The following is an 18,958-nucleotide window of genomic DNA, read 5'->3' on the forward strand; positions in this document are numbered from 1 at the left end:
CGCTTTCTATTAAGAAACCTGACAAGCTTTTCGTTGCATGCATTGCTTTTCATCTACTAACAACTTAGTTGTATATCCTGTGACACTATGACCTTGTTAACAACTCACTCATATTAATTGTTTCTAATTAAATACTTTCAGCTAAGGGCAAGCCTAGCACTAAATAAAGAACCTCACAACTAAATATAACTGCAGACATAAACCCAGTTAAGAACCTGTAAAATATGCAATGAAAACGTTTTTGGCCTCGATTCTGCTACAAAGACAGTCCCAGAGTTGAACAACCCAAAAGAGCGGAGTGGGGGATATATACATATATGACCAAATATTGGCACAAATGAGCGTGTCTCCAGTGCATTGACGAGTTCCCCTTCGGTATCGATCAAACAGGTGACTGGCCAGAAACCGGAGAGATTCCAGGACTTGCCCCCCGAATCGCAGGGCTGCCATGGCGACAAATGCATTGCAGCGGAGGAAATGCTAATGGGAGTGTTTTGGAATCTCGCTGACAGGGCACGACGTGGCACCAAACCCATTACCAAGGCACACTAAACCATATACCCGTGGTCGGGGGATGGGGAGTCCAATTGGGCCGACCGAGTCTATAAAAGCTCCGACTGGTGTTTACGGCCGTTTCAGTTCAACTTCATCGCGTCGTCGTCCTGTCGTCCTGTCGCTCACTCTTTCGCAGAAACAAAGAAACAATTAAAGTGCAGACCGCAAGGCGGAAGGAAGTGCATACCACAAGTGATTCCCCTGCCCCAGCGCCGAGTTGCATGTTGAATTGTGCCACAAACTTTTAGCCAAGTTGCCCCCATGCCCCCTGCTGGCTCCTTCGCCTGAGTAAAATGAAAGCAGACAACTTCTTCAAGTACGGCGCCCCTTTGTACCAACCGAAAAGTGCACGGAGTCACTCGCAGAACCAACCGCAAGCCCACGCCAGCAACATCGGCCATCTGACATCGTCCTCGCTGCTGACGAGCGACGACCTGCGTCATCTCACCCAGCAGCGGTGCACAGGATACTCGGACCGGGAGAGCCTCGCCAGCGTGAGCAGTGCGGGTGGTCGGATTAAGCGGCGATCAAGGTAATCCTTCGGGCGGAAGGGGGTGGTTGCTCAAACTTTCAAGCTGTCCTAAGATGTTGCTTAAAGTAGTTGTCCTCGCAGTCATTCAACATAAAACTGACAAAAGCAGTTTATCTCGAGTGCTTCTTCTCAAAAACAAAACAATTACATAACAGTCAAAGGTTGCAATGTCCGTGTGCTAAGGCAAAAAGAAAATTAGTACACTACACTGACAATCGAATTCAAAATTTTATATATAATATTCAAACTTAATATAAATTATAATTTAAAAAAACAATGCCTATTAGATTGCATTCCTTAATAATAAAATATTTCTATAAGTGATGAAAATGTTAGATTGAAAATAGTTCCAATTTGACATAAATGCATTTTGTTTAATTTAAACTTGATTTAATTAAATTTTCAGACATTCAAAATTAAACATTTTAAAGAATTGCATATTTCAAATATCTACCTTCTTATGTTTTTTTAAAAACTAATTTAAGGAAAAGTGGGTGTTGCATCATTCTCCTTATAATTATTGTAATATTCAGAATTGTGTTCTGATTGATTGCGACATAAACAAACTTAAAAAAAAGCAAACTTTGAAATCTGGCTTAGTTCTAAATCTCCTGCCCAATTTAATTACCCCATTTAATATATGACAGTCCTTATAGATAGATTTTAATGAACTATCCGTTTTTCTCGCGGATCTAAAGGCACTTGCTGTAGGGTGGCCAGGATTTAACAACCCCTGCAGAGGTGTTTGCTCAACCATGACGCATGCACTCGGCCACAGGAGCAGGGTTAAATTTGTATTTTGGCCAACCTGTCGTCCTGGCAACAACTATCACACTAACTCCAATTGTCACCCCAAAAGGACAGCCTCAGTTTCGCTTTTTTCGTTCCGTGCTCAGTTCCGTTTTCCTTTTCAGCTGCCGAGCAACTCCGTTCTCTAGTCGAATTCTTTGTAAAAATGTGATCTCAGATGTGTCCTTTCTCCTGCTAAATTTTTAGAAACTTCCCGATGAAGTCCTCGAAGGGGGGCATCAGCAAGAAAAGCAAGACCATGGATTACACCAACTACGCCTACAACGAGGCCGTGGGCCGTCTAAAGGTGATGCTGGCCGACAATTCCTACGTGGCCCCAAAATTGGGAGGAGGTGTGTCTTCGTATTTGCGCAACTTCAACGAGGATTCCGGGGACAACTTCTCCGACAACCTATCGGTGGGTTGGCAACGAACAGGCGTTTAACAGATTTCCTAAACATTCTCTTTTTTTTAGGTAATTGAGCGTCCCGTCTTCTCGGACATTTCCAAGTACTTGTCGCCCAGCCAGAAGACGCGGATTAGCTCGTATCGCCCCAAGAAGAGCTATACCTCGGGCTATCTCTCGGCTTCCAAGGAGAATCTAGCTACCACTCCGGCTCTCTACCCAAGCAGCTCCTCCGTTCCCGCTGCTCCTCTTCCCTCGGATAGTGTGCCGGCTCCGGTGGAGATCTTCAGCTTTATCGAGAAGCAAGAGGACTACATTGAGCAGCTGGAAAAGGAGTCCAAGTACTGTCGCAATGAGCTGACCAATCTGTTGGGCAAAGTCAAGGATGTGATCAACGAGAACGAGCAGCTGACGGAGAATGCTCGTTCCGAGTTGGTGGCTCTTGGTTCGGCTAAGTGCCAGCCACCGATTGCCACCACGAGTCCCTCCTCGGATAGTGACGAGCATTTGGTGTTCGCCAGTGGACGCAAGACACCAACGACTCCGAGAAAGGGTGCCTGCAAGGGTCAGGTGCAGAGTCCTCGCTATGCGAGTGCCCCGAATATCGTCTATGAGGCCAGGATTAGCGAACTGGAAGCCGAGCTGATGCAGGCCAGCATCGATCTCCGACGTTTGCGCACTGAAAACGAGGAACTCAAGCGGAAGCTGGCTCACACCGATCCCCTGTCGACTGTGTCCACCCTAACAGGGAGTTCCAACTGCGATTTGCACCGCAAACAGCTGGAGAGCCTGCAGCAGGACAAGCTGAGTCTTGAGGAGAGCGTGCGCCACTTGCAGCGACTGCTGGACGAGGCCAAGGCCCAGGGCCAGGGAAGTGCCTCCTCCAAGCGCTACATCAGCGATCTGGTGCAGATGGAGCGCTCGCAGGCGGAGCTGGAGGTGCGCCACCTCCGGGACGAGCTGGACCGCCAGCACGAGCGGGTCAGGGAGCTGCAGCACGAGATGGCCAGGCGACTGGCCGAGGAGCGGGCCAGTGCCGAGCGGCGCTACAACAGCCAGGTGGACCAGCTGGGCGGCGATCTCAGCTGCCAGTGGGAGCAGGTGGCCAAGCTGCAGCTAGACCTGGAGCGCCAGAAGCGCTACGAAACCGATCTCAAGCGGGATGTGGCCAGTCGCAATTCCCAGATCGAGGAGCTCAAAATGGAGCTGAGAGCCAACAGGACCACCTTTCTGGCGGACATGGCGCAGGTGAATGCGGAGAAGCAATCACTGGAGCAGGACATCACCTCGCTGCGTCTGCAGTTGGACCGGGCCGCCAGGGAAACCAAGACGGAGGCGGCTCGCCTCAACGCCGAGATCAACTCCTTGCGGCAGCGACTGGACCGCGGGGATGCCGATCTTCTGCACTCCAAACGGGAGGTCCTTCGGCTAAACGACGAGATAGCAAACCTGGAAAAGGAGGTAGGTAGCTTAAAGTAGGAAAAAGCGTATCTAGGAATATAAATAACTATGGAAAGAAACTAAGTACAAGTATAATTGGTATTCATTTTATAAATTTACATTTTCATTCATTTATAAAAATCATTTTAAAGTATACTCCAACTTTTGATTTTAATAAATTATTAAATCGTATAAATTAACTGTAATATACAATAAAAGGGACTTTGCTTGCTATTATTATCTATAAACATTTTTATTCTTACAGCTTGCTTATGGAGAGCTGAAGAACGAGATACGACCCACCAAAAAGGACCTGGACAAACGGATCTCAGAGATGCAGGATAAGCATGGTAAGTGGATTAAGATCTAGCCTTTAAGCAAATTCACTTTTATCTATCCACACGTTCTTCACTCTATCAGTATCCTTACTATAAACTCTGGTTAAGCTATTGAAGCTCCTATTGTGTTTTGCGTGTGTGCCATTAAAAACGAAACAAAAATTTAAAGACATTCCAAAGATTCGAACTCAAAATTACCTACAGAGAAATGTTCAATAGTTTATCCATGAGTTTTGTTCTGTAGCGCGTTGCATGTAGTCCCATACCAAAATATATATCCACATAACTAAACCGTTCAATGTCTGTTTGTAGCGGGAACGGTAAATGAGCTTGAGGAAATGATTACATCTCAGAAGCAACTCATGGATAAACTGACGAACGAGTGTAAGACCCTGACGGGCAAACTAGAGGACACGACCTACAAGCACAAGTAATTATGATCAAACAAAATAACCTAAGCTAATCACCGAGCAAAACTGCAACTGAAAATCTACTTGGCTTTTAGAAATCCATATATGATAGTTTAAATTTAAAATATAAGATATTTGCAGTTTGATTTAGTTATTCAGTCACCTCTTAATTACAAAGACACCCAATAGAACGGTATGTGAATATTTGATTAAAAGTCTGTTGACATATGGAAATCACCGCACAGCGCAATATGAAATTCAAGGCAAATCCAAAGTTCCCACCAGTATTCTGTGAACACCAATTTTCTTTTCCGAGATTCGTTCCACACCAAAGCAAAAGAAAAACATAAACATCTCGACCTAGCTTGAGACTGGATTAACACGCTGTACTTGTACTTCTTCAAACCTTTCTTTTGCTGCCTGCCTGCCTGCCACGCAATTGTCATGGTAATTAGAACCAATTTGCGATCTTGTGATGCCAACAACAAGCGAGCCTTTGACCACAGCAACAACACTAAAAGAAAGCGCAAACGAGTTCACTTTGCTGCCTGATTTGGAACTGACCGATTTTCCAGCAGATGTGGCTACTGAAGTAGCTGCTTGTACCGCTGATGTTGCTGTCGTCGATGGTGATGAGATCCTGCAAAACATAATCCGAAGCAATGAGCGCCTGGCCAAGGAGTTGGCCAAAATGCCGCCTCTGCCGAAGATTTCCAGCTACAGGAAGCAGAGAAACAGGGCAGAGTCATCATCTCCAATAGCAGCAACATCGGCGCCAACAGCAGCAACATCAGCCACATCCAAAACCAAATGCTTTTGCCCCAGTTTCATGCGACACAGACACGAGCATGAGCACATCCACACGTTGCGCAGACGCAGCAGCGCATGCAGCAGCAACAGCAACGGCGAGACGAGTGTTGCATGTTGCCGCGGTCGCAACGGCAGCAGACCAGCAGCAACATCGGCCAGAAAAGCGCGTACACAAACCACGCACAGCCAGTCCACCCTAGAAACGCACCACCAACACGAGCACCATCGCACCACCAGCAATAGCAACAGCAACAGCAACAGTAACACCGCCGAGCAACAGCAACATCAGCCTGGCTGCTGTCACTCCTGCAAAACGGAGCCGTTGCCCTGGCTGCAACAGCATCTAGTTTTGAACCAGACCCTGAGCAGTGCCCCTGTTTGCCAGCCCACGTGTCAGGTGCAACACTTGACGGTGGACGCTGATGGCACGGCAGCAACATGCGCGGATGCAACACCATCCGTCTGCAGAGGTCCCGGCGGCAATGCCCTGAGTGCCAGCATCAAGCCAAAGTTGTACTTTGAGCAACTGCTGCGGCGCGATGGCTGCCACAAAAAGCCACGCCCTCCGGTCAAAGTGGATGTCAACGTGAGGCTGGTGCCCAAACAGGCCAAGCCCAAGGTCACTCGCTCCCTAAACGAGACATTCGTCAAGGAGGTGGACGAGGTGGCCCATGCCCTGAACGAAACCTTTGTCAAGGATGCGTCGCCGGAATTGGCGCACATCGATGAGCAGCTGGCGGAACTGGAACGAAACGATCGAGATCGGGAGCTTCACGAGGAAGAGGACGAGGAGGCGGAGGAGCAGGAGCAGGCCACCAAGCTTTGATAGTGTTTTTTTAAGCCACAAAATAGTCTTAAGTTAAAGGTATATGCCTAGGGAAAACCTATTTGGGTATACTAGTATTTAATCCATTTTATGACTGCTTTTAGAGTTTATATACAATTTTATATCTGCAATTTCCAGTGTTGGAAGATACATACTTAGGTATCTAGATCCAAATAATTAGTACCTTTCGCAACACTGGTGATTTTAGAAACTATGTAAACTATGTTAGATACTCTTAAAAAAGCAAACTTTTTTAAATGGATTAAGTAAATAGCTCAACAAAAATGTATTTTTAATTTTTTTAAATGGTCACATAAAGCTTTAAAAGTCTAAGGCATTTACTTAACGCAACCATTTACTTTTATACAGCAAATTTTGTAAGCTAGAACTAAAGCATTTAATTCGTTATTATTTAAGTGGGCTATTTATTTGTCCTAATTTAATTACTGTTTTTGTTGAACCTCAGTCTAGAGAAGCAGCAGCTTCGTGCCACAAACGAGCAGCTGATGTCACGCCTCAGACAGATCTGGGGCAAGTACAAGTCACAACTGCCAATGCACCAGGGATCCCCCGAGCCGGGCTCCAAGGACACGCGGGACGAGCACCCATTAGAATCCCCGTCGGTAAGGACGCTCTTCAGTATTCGACTAATATGGTTCTCCCTCTTTCTTTCTTCCCTCTGCTTGTCTACCTGTCTTTCTCTTTCTCTCCTTTTGTATCTATCCCTGTATTTTCACCACCTTGAAGAGAGGAAATATCTGCTTTACAATCGAATCTAGAATATCTATCCAATCGCATGTTGAGTAATGAGGAGCATATGAGTAAATTAGATAGCTCACCACATGATTTTACTAGCTTAGTTCCTGGAAAAGGTAAATGCCCCAATGGGGATAACTGACCAAGTAGAGCACTGCCCATACATATTCCCTTGTTCTAAACTGATTTCACCACCCCATCAGAGCCGGAAGCCGAAGTCACGGAGGCGGAACTGCCCGGGAAAGATCAAACCTAGACCCAATCACACCCAGACTCCACTTTCACACCGACAGCATTCGATTGGCGAGCCACTCTAACCAAAATTCTTGTACTCACACAGCCGCTTACGACTACCAGGCAGCGACATATGGCACCCCAATCGAACCCATACAAAGCACCCCACAACCACACAACATCGCCAGCGACGACGACTACACGTCCGCCGGAATTGGCCTGGTCGATGGAGCAACTGCCTCTGCCTCTGCCTCGGCAGCGGCCACCGCCGCAGCCAGCATTGCAGCCGGAGCAGCTGCAGCAGGAGCAGGATCAGGAGTCACTGGTCGCAAGAGCAGCATCGCCGACTATGGACTCCAGGATAACGATGACGAGAATCTCAAGGACAACCTTGGCCTGGGCGAGAAGCAGCAACAGCAGCAACAACAACAGCAGGACCTGGACAGGCAACGCGAGCGGGAGGAGCGCGACCGGGAGCTCCAGCAACTGCGGGAGCAGCGGGAAAAACGCGAGCGGGAGCGGGAGCGCGAACAGGCCGAGCAGCAGCAGCAGGCGGAGCAGCAACAGCAGCAACAACTGCTGGACGAGAGCAACATTACCAGTGCCGGCAGCGCCAATCTGGCCGCCTACAACACCGACTACAGTGCCTACGATCAGCAGCAGTACGATGCCAGTGCCTACGACCCCAGCGCCTATGGCCAGCAGCAGTACGAGGGGCAGCAGTACGACTACGGCGATACCGGGGCCGGATACGACTACGGTGCTGGTGAATATGGACAGTCTGGATACCAGTATGACGCCACGCCAGGAGGCGCCGCTGCCAGTCAGCCACAGTCGCAGCCGCAGTCCCAGTACCAAACGCCAGCTGCACCTCAGCGAGTGTCCACGGACTACAACAGATCGCCACCGTCGTTGGCAGCGGCGACAGCGGGCCTCACATCCCCACCAGCAGCAACAGCAGGAGGAACTGCAGCAGCAGCAGCACCAACACCAGCCATTCCAACAGCAACATCAGCTGGAGCAGGAGCAGGAGCAGCAACGAGCCGACCACAATCGCGCCCGGGCAGTGGAGTTGTGGGGTCAGCAGCTGCGGCTGGAGCAGTCGCCGGCGGAAAATCCGCTGTGCCACAACAGCCTGCCGCGTCAGCCGCCGGCAAGAAGTAGCTGGAGTCCCGGCTGCGAGGATCGCCTGCCGCTGGAGTGCTCCATCAGTAGTCCTAGCCTGATGCGTTCGTCCAACGATGAGACCTGCTCCGAGCTGGCGGATCTCAGCGAGACCTTTTTAGTCCTGGTCGACGACGGGGGTTCGGGGGAGGAACAGAGAGAGGAGGAGAGCTTGTCCCCGGCCCACACCACCATCATCACGGCCAGGAGGTCGAGTGCTCCGGCCGTGGTCCAGCAGGCGGACATTGCCAACGAAACAGTCACCATCGAGCGTCACGAATAGGGGCAGCACCGAGTTCTCCAGCAACAGTTTCTTCAGTCAACATACGTACTTCTACTCATGTGTTCCAGGATTAATCACTGAAAGGAAATTCATGTTTTTTATCTAATAAACAAATTATAAATCAAAATAGGATTGTTATTTGTATTTACAGTTTGAGGTATGCTCACTGAGGGTCTTTTAAAAGGGGAAATCAAGTTGCAGTTGTTTGATATGTTTTAGATAATCTCTATTAAGTCTTTATAGTTGGATGAAAGGCCAAACTCACTGTAATTAAAATAAAGACCCAGACCACTTATGCCGCATAGAAATCTAGCCAATGTGAAGCCGGTTTGCATAATACTTAAGCGTCGCAATCACTTTTACTCTCTTTCATTATAATTGACTTTTCCACTTGCTTAACGTCCGCCAGTAATAACTATTAATGTTAGAACTAATAAACAACTTCATGATGTAAGAGCAAATTCCTTGAGCCACGCAATGCTGTCAAAACAACTTAAATGATAGGCAGACGGATGTTCTTAATGTCCTGACTGACGTGCTTGCCAATTGCCACCGACAACTGGGCCAAGCACTCATAAAGTGCCAAAATAAAATGAACTTGACTTTGAGTTTGGAGGTTAGTGTTTTGCCTTTTCTGATGAGGTAGCTTTGCGACACGAATGTAGCCAATTTAATTGAGTTTGCGTAAGATGGTGGAGGGCGAGGGCGATGATCTAGGAGCTGTCGGGATAGGCGGTGGCTATCAGGCGCATGCCGTTCCAGTTCCATCCATGGGACACAATCGAGGCGGTGGCGTGGCCCAGCTGGATCTGGCAGGGTTCCGCCTCCGCCGTGGTCAGGAAGCAGGCGGTGTACAGACTCATCTCCAGCTCGGGTGAGGTGCCCACAAAGAAGCCATTGACAGGTTTCCTTATGTTGTGGAACGTATGCCGCAAACTCAGCAGCATTTGGTTGTGCTGAAAATTGTTTAAAAAGGGCTTAAATAAGTATCAATATTAAGGATCTTTTGGTTACCTTTCCCATTTCCTTATGGCTCAACCATCCCTTGTAGTCCACATTGCCACGCTGCTCTTGATCAGCAAAGTAGAGCCAATTATGCAGGCCCAGGACCTTCTGGTCTCGGATTTCGGCCATGAAAACGTGCTCAAAGCTGGAGCTGCCCACGATGCCACGACCTCTGGAGTACGGAGTGAACCAAAGTTCCTGGAGGAGACGCAACTGATCGTCGTACTCTATGCTCACAATGTCTTAAAGGGATTAAGGAGTTAGTTAAGTGTAGTATTAAGATATGGGACAGGCTTACCCTTCTTGACCAAATATCGCATCGTCAGCTTCATTACTCGTGTGTTCATCACTGTCCTCAGGAAATCGTGCTGCTCCTGCACATGCTCCGGAGTTGGATGCTCGGCCACGGCCACATCCAACTCATAGTTGTCGAAGAGTCGCATGAGTAAGGCGGTGGTGGAGTTGGCATCTCTGGCCAGCATATCCTGGTGCAGTTCAAAGAGACTGGAAAATGGAAAAAGCTCGGAATTATAAGTTGTATAATAAATTGCTTATTACCAAATCATGTTGTTTATCATTGTATTTTCTCCTTCGCATTGTAAGCTTAATCTAGGTTTTAAATTATGAAAAGGATTTAGCAGCTTAAAACCTTATTTTATGTAAATCAATAAATGATTTTAAGGTTATATAAATTTACGCAATACACCCACAGAAGAATAAATAAATAAAGATTTAAATAAATATTTTCGGTTCTGATTTAGTCTCGAGGGTGTTGTGTTTAAAACAAGGTGTGTTAGACTTTCATTTTTATTTTTAGATATGCTAAAACTTAGTTTTAAATTAAAAAACAATTTAAATCTACAATCACCCCAACTAGTATCAATATGGTTAATTGTGTCAATTAAATACCCCACGCCATTTTATCTAACGAATTAGTTCAAAATTAAATTTACATTTCTAGTTACTCACTTCTTGGGGGCTCGGTCATCGTGGGCACCGGACGTGGTCTTCCCCTGGAGATTCACCTTGTACAGGTACGGACTGACCTCAGTCTCCTCCGCGTAGAGGTTCTTGGAGAGGGTCAAGACGTCGTCCGGCGTTCGGGGCAGCGGCTTGCTGTGGAAGTACTCTAAGAGAAGAACCATTGACCTTTCTCTTAGCGAAGAGCACTAAACACTCACCGTAGAAGTGCCAACTCAAGATGCCAATGGTGATCAGCAGGCCGACGATCACGAATCTCTTGAGCTTCTGGCATTTGGCGCTGTCGATGTTGCTGCTGGTGTTTGTTTGCTGCTGCACTGCGTCCATTATGGTATAATTATCTAATTACGATGAGTCAAACATTTGCTTTTGCCCGTTTGTTTGCGCTCCTCTAGTTGCGGTGTTTATCTTTAGCCAAAACTTTCGCGTTGATCTCGTTTTGTATGCTCATTTCGACCGACGTACTCTGTGGCTAAAACGACACTGAGCGGGGTTGTTCCAGCGTTGATCCGCATGCTTACATGGTGAATTCATAAGTAGTGGCCCCAAAAATTGGATACATTCTCCCTCTCTTCTTTGTTTGGGTATCTTTACCCATTCTCGCTCTCTGGGGGATCATCTGTTGTCGTTTGTTTTCGCCTCTTGCTTCGCCAGTAGCTTTTTGTTTGCCCAGGAGCGGATTCGTTGGGGCCCGTTTCGACCACATTTGCTCGGGCTGGAGTTTCTACAAATAAACTTAAATATGCCGACATATGGAGTACTTTATTAGGACTTTTACCAGGAAAGAGGTCAACTAAAGTATTCATCTACGTGAGAAGTATTTTCTTTCACGTCTAAATTATATACAAAACAGTTTATTTACTTCAAAGAATATTAATAGTTGTTATTTGACAATTTTCTGTATATTTTAACATCACAGTTATTTTATTTATTATTTGGTTTCCAAAAGTTTCAAGAAAAAGCTTAAGTTATTTCAAACTTTAGGAAAATCATAATTAACTATATATTTATAAAGTTATGTTTTTATGTGTTTTGGATGTATTTTTTCTCTTATCTTTAAAAATAAAGCTGATGGATCCAGTACATTTTGTAATTAGACCTACATATAAGAACATATGGCAGGCAAACAATTCCCAAGGACGTGAGTGGAATCTGTCAGTTGGGAGCACCTAACTTAATAATTTAATAACGTAATTAGCAATTTGTTTGTTTCACCAAATATCGCGTCATTTGTATTGCCGTCTCGACTGCAATTTAATTACACCCAATTCGGGTCTAAACCATAGTCTGTATCACAAAAAACTTTCAACAGGAAACAGTGACGTGATTAGAAAAAAAATTAAAAATAAACTGTTAGCAAAATATTGTATAATTACACACTCAAAATAAAGTGTGAGGTTTCTTTAGGCATGACGTTCTATTTTATAACAGCAACATGTTATATTTTTATTGTCTTAACTGCAGTATAATTACATTCAAATTGGATATAAATAATAGTCTGACAACAAAAAAAGGGGGAGAACTGATAAGAACCAAATGCAATACTTACAATTTAAGACCAAATAAATTGTAATCATACATTATATATATTTTTTCTGACCATCACACGCTAAATGTAGATTAACGTTGAAGTTTATAAGCTTTTTAAAGCTTGTCACGAATAAATAATATTTAACGCGATACCCAAAATGAAATTCGTTTGCAAAATAAGTAATTACTTCGCCCATCAACCGATTGACACTCAAAATATCCAGTATCAGAACTCTTATTACGTTTAACACAAATCTTAATAAGTATTTCAATAAATACTTGAAATGATATGAGCATGAGCCTGCCAGTTTACATTTTTATGCGCTTTACACGAAAAGCCTTGAGCTTAGAAGCGCGTGTTCTATTGGTTAGAGTATTAATTATACTTTAAAATATCAACGAATACTCTCACGTTATATTGTCTTGGGAAAGAGGGAAACCATTCGAGTACTTTCACCCAAGTCAACGACGACCTAAGAATGTAACCCACCTTTCGACTTGCTTCGGTCTCTGGATGATAGTGAACGAAGATTATCAGTTCGTCGTTTTGTAGCGTCGTTTGTTGCGTTAATTTAGTGGCGATTGTTGCTCGGCAATCTTTTATAAGGTCCATGCGGGTCACAAATTTTGCTCAGTTCGAATTTTAGTGGCGTCGCGAGCAGTTGCTCGGCATTTAATAACAATTGTGAGTGTGAATTTGAATTAAGTGTTCTATCGTATCTATAAATGCAAATATTTCCAATTGAGTTGATTACATTCTTTGCTTACGATGCCCATCCATTTGAGAGTATAGTAAACAATCCAAATGCGATGTGATATTTGAATGACATTTATTTTGTGCGAAATCTTTGTTTACTTGTTGGCCTGTTGGCTTAAATGGGTTCATTCGTTATTAACAAAAGGTTTGTTCAGCTTGTGATAGTGAATATGATTTTTTTTTTTAAATTAGAACGCAGCGATTCCAAAACTGATAAGGGAAAAAGCAATTGCTTGTAGGACATCTTGAAAACATTGAGCAGCAGAACGGTTTATATTATAAATTCAAATTCAATAATAAGAAATAATCAAAAGAATCAAAATCTAAATTTAAATTTCTGGCACTTATAAACAAAAAAAGCAAAATAATTAAATTCCCAAGGGCCTTTTTTTTTAACATTTTTGTGTGTTTCAAGTAAATGCGAGTTTAAGAAATTTGACAAAAGTATTACCAAATATCTGCTTTACTAATTTAATTGGCACATTCGACAGGTTTTTGAAATATTTGTTTAAATACTTCAAAGCTTAATTTGTTAGTATTTTTAAAAAAAACGGTTAGATGTATAAGTTTTTCTTGGTTCTGAGCTTGAGCTTTTGGGAGACAGCTTTGTGGAAGACTGCATTATGTTCCTCCAAAGAGTCGAATGGTCTACAGGTGTCACTGAGACTTGATTGTTTCGCAGGTGTAAGGTGGCCTGGTGGAGTCCCATTTGGCACTTATTATGAGATGTGATGCCTTATTGGGAGACTGTCTAAAAATTTCGCTTTTAGTCTGACCGGAATATCAATTGTTTGGGCAGGTGGCCCACCTCGAACCCCTCAAACTACGCCCGTGTGCTTGCTCTTGCTCTCTCTTTTTGGTAGCTTTACCTCCACACGCTTTTGGCGGGCTCTCTCTCGCGAGTCTTTGCCGGCAGAGAGCGTAAAATTGGTGAATTCACTCCGTCGTAGGCCCCACAATTTGCCCGCGCTCAGTATTCAATCTGAACGAAACGTCTGCGGTACTTTCAAGCCCCCAATTTGCGCTGTACGGTGCGGTCTTTGGTTTTCGACGGCACAAAAACCAATCAAGTTCGCCAGTAACAAATAGTAAACAAATACAGCAAAGCGGGAAAAAAATATATATGTAAAGCAAAAAAGAACTGGAAAGAGGCAACAATTGAATGATAGTGGAACGCTAGCGGAATTATGAAAGAATTGGGTGAATAAAAGCAAACGGCAAACGAACTGTAAATACGCGTTATCTTCCTCATCGAAAGCGCTCAACAGGCAACAGCTGATTAAAACGCTCTTTCTGTGCGTTTTTACCTTGTACATATATAAAAATTTTTATTTAAATTTTGTTTCGGGTTCGCTGGATTTTTTGCATTGCCAGCCATAAAAGAGCCGCACAGCAGCGGGCTTGGAATTTATGGATTTCTGTGGTGTCCTTGCAAACAAGTGTCGTCTCCGGCACACAGCAGAAGATTGTTATTGTTGTTTCTTGTGATTACGATTTGTTGTTGTTGTCGTTTTTTGTTGTGGCAGTCATTATCCTTAATGCCCGTGATGAGCACATGACAGTGTGCATCTGTGAGTTTAAGTGGTGGCTGTGTATGTGTGTGTGTAGTTAGGCATAAGGGCTTTAAAGACAATTTAAAAAATAAGGATTTGTTAACAGCGGTAACTAAAAATTATTTTTTTTTTTTAGATTTAATTAAATGATTTCCCTGAATAAAAATCATATAAATGGTTTTAAGAGATGCTTTAAATAATTGCAGCTCTAAAGAAAAGATTGTCGCGTACATTACGTTTTACTATTATTTATTTTAAATTAATTCCAATTTTTAATTTAAATACTATATCAAACCCTTTTGTCATTGATTATTACTGTTTTATTCTAAAAATGATGTTCATTTCATTCAATCTCATTTTTAAGAGCCCCTAAAAAAAGTTATAAAATGCTTGCACTCTCTTACTGTGTTTTGTCCTCACACCTGATTTTAAAGCATATACTTTAACAAATTCAATTTGCTAAGCTATGATCTTTCAGAGCCTTTGATAATTTTTGAAAAATTGTTATATACCAGTTTATATTTCGAGAGTTCTCATCTGCCACATGGCAACCGACAGAATGTTGTTTTTGAGTTTTATAAAATAAATTCACATACCGAGTGGTAAAAGAGACAGGGGCAGAAAGAATTGCAACCAAATCCATAGCGACACTTGAGTGGCAGCATCACAAAACAAATATACGCGAACATTCGCACAAACACAGTCCTGAAGCAGGTACTTTGGCAACACCTGACCTGCCAGTCAGCTCCAACATTCCTCCCCTCCTCTCCGGCCTGGACCGCCCACCATCCACTGCCACCCTCCTCTGACCCTCATCCGCTCGGCTGGCTGTCTAGTAGCTGTCCATCAAGTTTGCCTTAATTTAATTAAGCGCTCAATGTCCTTACTGGTAACACTCTCTCACTCGCACTCACAACACCAGAAAAAAGCGAGAAAAAAATTATACACATAAAGAGTCAAACTAAAAATCTTTTTTTACACAAACTAATATTTTAATTTTTAAAAGTAATCAAAAAAGACAGGGATATACTTCTTAATAATAATAAGCTAGTAAAATCTATAAATATAAATAAGTAAGTTCTATGTAATTTTCCAAAAAGTATTTTGTGAAATAAGAGGGGTTTAAATACCTATAGTTCTGTGGAACTCTTTTATAAATATTTTTTATTATTTTTAGATCTATATTATCTATTTTAAAGATCTTACAAATCTACTAAAAGGCATACGGTACTAGGGAAGATAAGTTTTCATAAATAACATTTAATTGAGAGAACATAGTTTTTCTCCCAGTGGAGAGCCACAAGGCAACGCTTGATTTGTTGCTGCCTTTTTTCACTCTTGACTGCAGCAGACACTCTCGCTCACGCGAATACACACACACCCTTGGCCGGCACTTATACACTAACATGCCCAGACTTGAACCGCAAAAGCCACAGGCCATTTTGGCATGAAGGATATTACAAAACGCACACAGACGCGCACATCCTGGCATATGAACGCCGCTCATATCACCATGCTTGTGTTGGTGACCCGAAGGGGTCTTGTAGACAAGGTTACTGAGAGATGGCAAATTTTTTATAGTGGTATCTGCACCGCCCTCTTCTCCGCCACCGACAGCCCACCGCCCCTACCCCCTTTTCTAGCAAAAAGCAACAATAACATGGCGGCCACCTGCTGCGGCTGCACTTGAGTCCGTTTTCCAGTTTTTCTGCCTGTTTCTTTCCCCGCCCGCTTTTGTTCCATATCTATTTCGTTTGTCTGTCAGTTCGTGAATTTTTAAAAAACTTTTGTGTTTACTTTTTTCAAATACTTTTCTTTTGCATAACTGCTTTTTTGTTTTTGGTTTTCTTCTCGGTAAAAATGCCATTGTCATCAAGAAACAAAAGAAAAGTTCAGCAAAGTTAGCTTAATACTTTATTAATTATTCCTAAAATTCCGCTTGCTATATGATAATTTTCCTCTGGCCGTATAAATATGTGGCTTGCATGGAAATTTGTATGTCATAAAAACAATAAATATATAAATTTAATTTGTTTCGGAATTCTATTTTATTTAATTTCTCGACATAATCAGTATTTCGCATTTTTGAGCGCTCTTACTGTTTCTATTTCCGCTCTATGCACAGGGAATTCTCCCACACTATTGCATTTTCCACAGCTCTTTGTGGAGCACACGGGTATGATAAATTTTGCAAGCGAAAGCCAGCCACAAAGCATGGGGATTGGTGGTCAACTCAGGGCAGGTCGAGGGCAGGGGTAGGGTCAGCTTATGAACTCGAGAGGAGACCCTGCTGACTGGAAGGTGATTAGAGGTGGTCATCTATTACATAAGCCGATATTCAGCACGAAGCGTGTTTAAAAATGTACCCAAGCTGAATTTTATTTCATACCTATAGAGCTTATATATTAATAGTAAGCTTTTCAAACCAGTTATATTTTTCGTGAAAGTTTAAATTACTTGTGAAAAAGTTAACTTCACAATAGCGCCCAACCAATAGGAATATAATAAAAAAAATCAATAGATATGGCATAATATTGTATCTTAGTAGAAAGGGTTCATTTTTTCGTAATGCTCATGTTAAAATGTTGGTTTGATACTATTTAACTTATTTAAAAAGAAATCTTGTCTTAAAAATGTATAACCATCTTGGCATTTTCACGATGTCATCTCTTTGACATGGCAATGGTAAAAAATGTGTGAGTAAGTGGGTTTGGGGAAGGCGGTGTGTTGGGCTTTTGCTACGGTTTAACTGACAGACGTTAATTTGAGCTCGGATAAAATCATGATGATGATGTTATTTTTGTTTTTGTTGCTCGACGGCGAAGGCATTGACTTTTAGCACGTGCTGTGCGCATATTTATATAAGCCACTGTTAGTTGTTTTGATTTTGCTTTTGCCGGGTACGTTGAGATGCATTGTAAAACTGTCAATTTTAATTAGAGCGATAAAAAGAGGCCGATCCAAATTGAATTTGTTATTTTTTCCTTCTTCACTTTCAGCTTAAAAGGCAAAAAGAGAAGGCCAAATACTAAAAGAGTTAGAGAAAGTTAAAGCTGACGAAAACGGAGCATAAACATGAACAGCGATGAGGTGCAACTGATCAAGAAGACCTGGGAAATCCCCGTGGCAACACCCACAGATTCCGGAGCGGCGATACTGACGCAGTTCTTCAACCGCTATCCGTCCAACTTGGAGAAGTTCCCCTTTCGAGATGTTCCAATGGAGGAGCTAAGTGTGAGTAAACTAAAATTGCATTTTTAGTTGGCTAGAAAATTAATATGATATACTTATTTTAAGGAAAATGCTCGTTTCCGAGCCCATGCCGGCAGGATCATTCGAGTCTTTGATGAGTCCATCAAGGTTCTGGGACAGGATGGTGATCTGGAGAAGCTGGACGAGATCTGGACCAAGGTGGCCGTCAGTCATATTCCGCGGACCATTACCAAGGAGTCGTACAATGTAAGTCGTACAGGATGCTCTTAATATTTATTAGTGACTATCAATTGAAAAATTAAAAATGTGAAGTCACGATATAGTTATAATTTTCACTTTAAGATTCCGGGATATTGCTAAATACAAAATTAAACATTTCCAACTCATACCCATTTTGGGACAATTGTGGTTAAATTATCAAATATTATAAATTTTGGCACTTTTCAAGGATTAATAAAACATAATCATTAAGTTGGAATTAAACTTAAGTAACTTATCATTGAGCAATACCAGGGCGTATGTGTTAAATACCTAAAAAGCATATTTTGTGGTTTTATCAAAATTATATTGAAAATGTCGTGTCCTTATTTCCTTCGTAGCAACTGAAAGGCGTTATCCTGGACGTGCTGACCGCTGCCTGCAGTCTGGACGAGAGTCAAGCGGCCACGTGGGCCAAGCTGGTGGACCACGTCTATGGCATCATATTCAAGGCGATCGACGATGACGGCAACGCCAAGTAGAGAGGGTGGAGGAGGCACCTGCAGCAGATGCAACCGATTCCGAGGATGCACCTGATGCCGGCGGTGGCACTTGCAACACATGCACAGCTTATGTAGTTCTAAGTAATTGATAAATGTTAGCTATTCTCGTTTTGTAATGAATGCGAATGTCCAAAGCAAACCACACACAGTGGCAACTTATGTCTGCGTAGAGCTACTCTCACACACGCACACCCCACACACACCCCCACTTGCATTGCTCTGTAAAGCTATAACCCATTGTCAGCCTTAAGCACTTGATAACAAAAGAATAAATGAAATCAGCAAATAAGAAATAAAGAAGCTTATGAACAAAATCCAGTTTACACAACTCTTTTCGTTTGTTCCTTTTTTAACCAACAGGAATGTGATTACTGTCAAAAACCTTAGTCTTATTAATTCGTTTTGTATTCATTGTGCAACTTAAAAAAATATTTTAAATGCTGAGCTTTTATTTATTTAAGTTATTTGAAAATTAAATATTAAATATTAATATTAAATATACATATTTTTAAATATTCGTATACAGTGGAGCAAAAGAGTACCTCTTCAGTGTCGCTCTGTAAATCCGCTTAAAATCGTAATTATAATAATTGTCCACTCACTCATAACTAGGAC

The 18,958-nt window shown here is 42.9% G+C and overlaps 3 protein-coding genes across 11 annotated transcripts; 2 read left to right on the top strand and 1 right to left on the bottom strand.

Moving 5' to 3' along the window:
• Positions 1-657: 657 nt before the first annotated feature.
• On the top strand, positions 658-8,670 carry LOC108140710 (serologically defined colon cancer antigen 8 homolog). Of its 6 annotated transcripts, XM_017263671.2 has the most exons (8): positions 658-1,087; positions 2,084-2,294; positions 2,352-3,743; positions 3,988-4,072; positions 4,373-4,490; positions 6,854-6,978; positions 7,203-7,975; positions 8,079-8,670. In XM_017263671.2, the coding sequence occupies exons 1-8, from the start codon at positions 849-851 to the stop codon at positions 8,541-8,543; spliced, it is 3,408 nt and encodes a 1,135-aa protein (XP_017119160.1). In that variant the 5' UTR covers positions 658-848; the 3' UTR covers positions 8,544-8,670. The 6 variants fall into 6 exon arrangements, with proteins under 6 accessions (XP_017119160.1, XP_017119154.1, XP_017119155.1 ...); XM_017263665.1 differs by having other exon boundaries at positions 7,203-8,360; XM_017263666.1 differs by lacking the exon at positions 4,373-4,490 and having other exon boundaries at positions 6,856-6,978; positions 7,203-8,360.
• Positions 8,671-8,883: 213 nt separating this feature from the next.
• Positions 8,884-11,018, bottom strand: LOC108140711 (poly(U)-specific endoribonuclease homolog). The gene is made up of 5 exons (XM_017263672.2): positions 10,730-11,018; positions 10,518-10,677; positions 9,847-10,052; positions 9,558-9,790; positions 8,884-9,499 (listed from the first exon to the last, which is right to left on the bottom strand). Exons 1-5 carry the CDS (start codon positions 10,854-10,856, stop codon positions 9,257-9,259), a joined length of 969 nt encoding a protein of 322 aa, XP_017119161.1. The 5' UTR covers positions 10,857-11,018; the 3' UTR covers positions 8,884-9,256.
• A 1,621-nt stretch (positions 11,019-12,639) lies between these two features.
• On the top strand, positions 12,640-18,657 carry LOC108140793 (globin CTT-VI). Of its 4 annotated transcripts, none has more exons than XM_017263787.2 (4): positions 12,640-12,744; positions 17,369-17,603; positions 17,667-17,828; positions 18,182-18,657. In XM_017263787.2, exons 2-4 carry the CDS (start codon positions 17,445-17,447, stop codon positions 18,320-18,322), a joined length of 462 nt encoding a protein of 153 aa, XP_017119276.1. In that variant the 5' UTR covers positions 12,640-12,744; positions 17,369-17,444; the 3' UTR covers positions 18,323-18,657. The 4 variants fall into 4 exon arrangements, with proteins under 4 accessions (XP_017119276.1, XP_017119278.1, XP_017119277.1 ...); XM_017263789.2 differs by lacking the exon at positions 12,640-12,744 and adding an exon at positions 13,792-14,044; XM_017263788.2 differs by lacking the exon at positions 12,640-12,744 and adding an exon at positions 13,792-14,016.
• The last annotated feature ends 301 nt before the right edge of the window (positions 18,658-18,958 follow it).

The sequence above is a fragment of the Drosophila elegans genome, unplaced genomic scaffold (genome assembly GCF_018152505.1).
Source record: "Drosophila elegans isolate 14027-0461.03 unplaced genomic scaffold, ASM1815250v1 contig_476, whole genome shotgun sequence".
NCBI classification, from domain to species: Eukaryota; Metazoa; Arthropoda; class Insecta; order Diptera; family Drosophilidae; genus Drosophila; species Drosophila elegans.

Excerpts from the sequence above, each read along its gene's own strand:
- LOC108140710 (XM_017263671.2), top strand. The coding sequence starts at position 849 with ATGAAAGCAGACAACTTCTTCAAGTACGGCGCCCCTTTGTACCAACCG. Across the intron at positions 4,073-4,372 it reads AGAGATGCAGGATAAGCATG|CGGGAACGGTAAATGAGCTT; the intron begins GTAAGTGGATTA and ends GTCTGTTTGTAG. Across the intron at positions 4,491-6,853 it reads GACACGACCTACAAGCACAA|AGAGGAAATATCTGCTTTAC; the intron begins GTAATTATGATC and ends ACCACCTTGAAG.
- LOC108140711 (XM_017263672.2), bottom strand. The coding sequence starts at position 10,856 with ATGGACGCAGTGCAGCAGCAAACAAACACCAGCAGCAACATCGACAGC. Across the intron at positions 10,053-10,517 it reads GATGACCGAGCCCCCAAGAA|TCTCTTTGAACTGCACCAGG; the intron begins GTGAGTAACTAG and ends TCCATTTTCCAG. Across the intron at positions 9,791-9,846 it reads GCGATATTTGGTCAAGAAGG|ACATTGTGAGCATAGAGTAC; the intron begins GTAAGCCTGTCC and ends AATCCCTTTAAG.
- LOC108140793 (XM_017263787.2), top strand. The coding sequence starts at position 17,445 with ATGAACAGCGATGAGGTGCAACTGATCAAGAAGACCTGGGAAATCCCC. Across the intron at positions 17,604-17,666 it reads TTCCAATGGAGGAGCTAAGT|GAAAATGCTCGTTTCCGAGC; the intron begins GTGAGTAAACTA and ends ACTTATTTTAAG. Across the intron at positions 17,829-18,181 it reads TTACCAAGGAGTCGTACAAT|CAACTGAAAGGCGTTATCCT; the intron begins GTAAGTCGTACA and ends TTTCCTTCGTAG.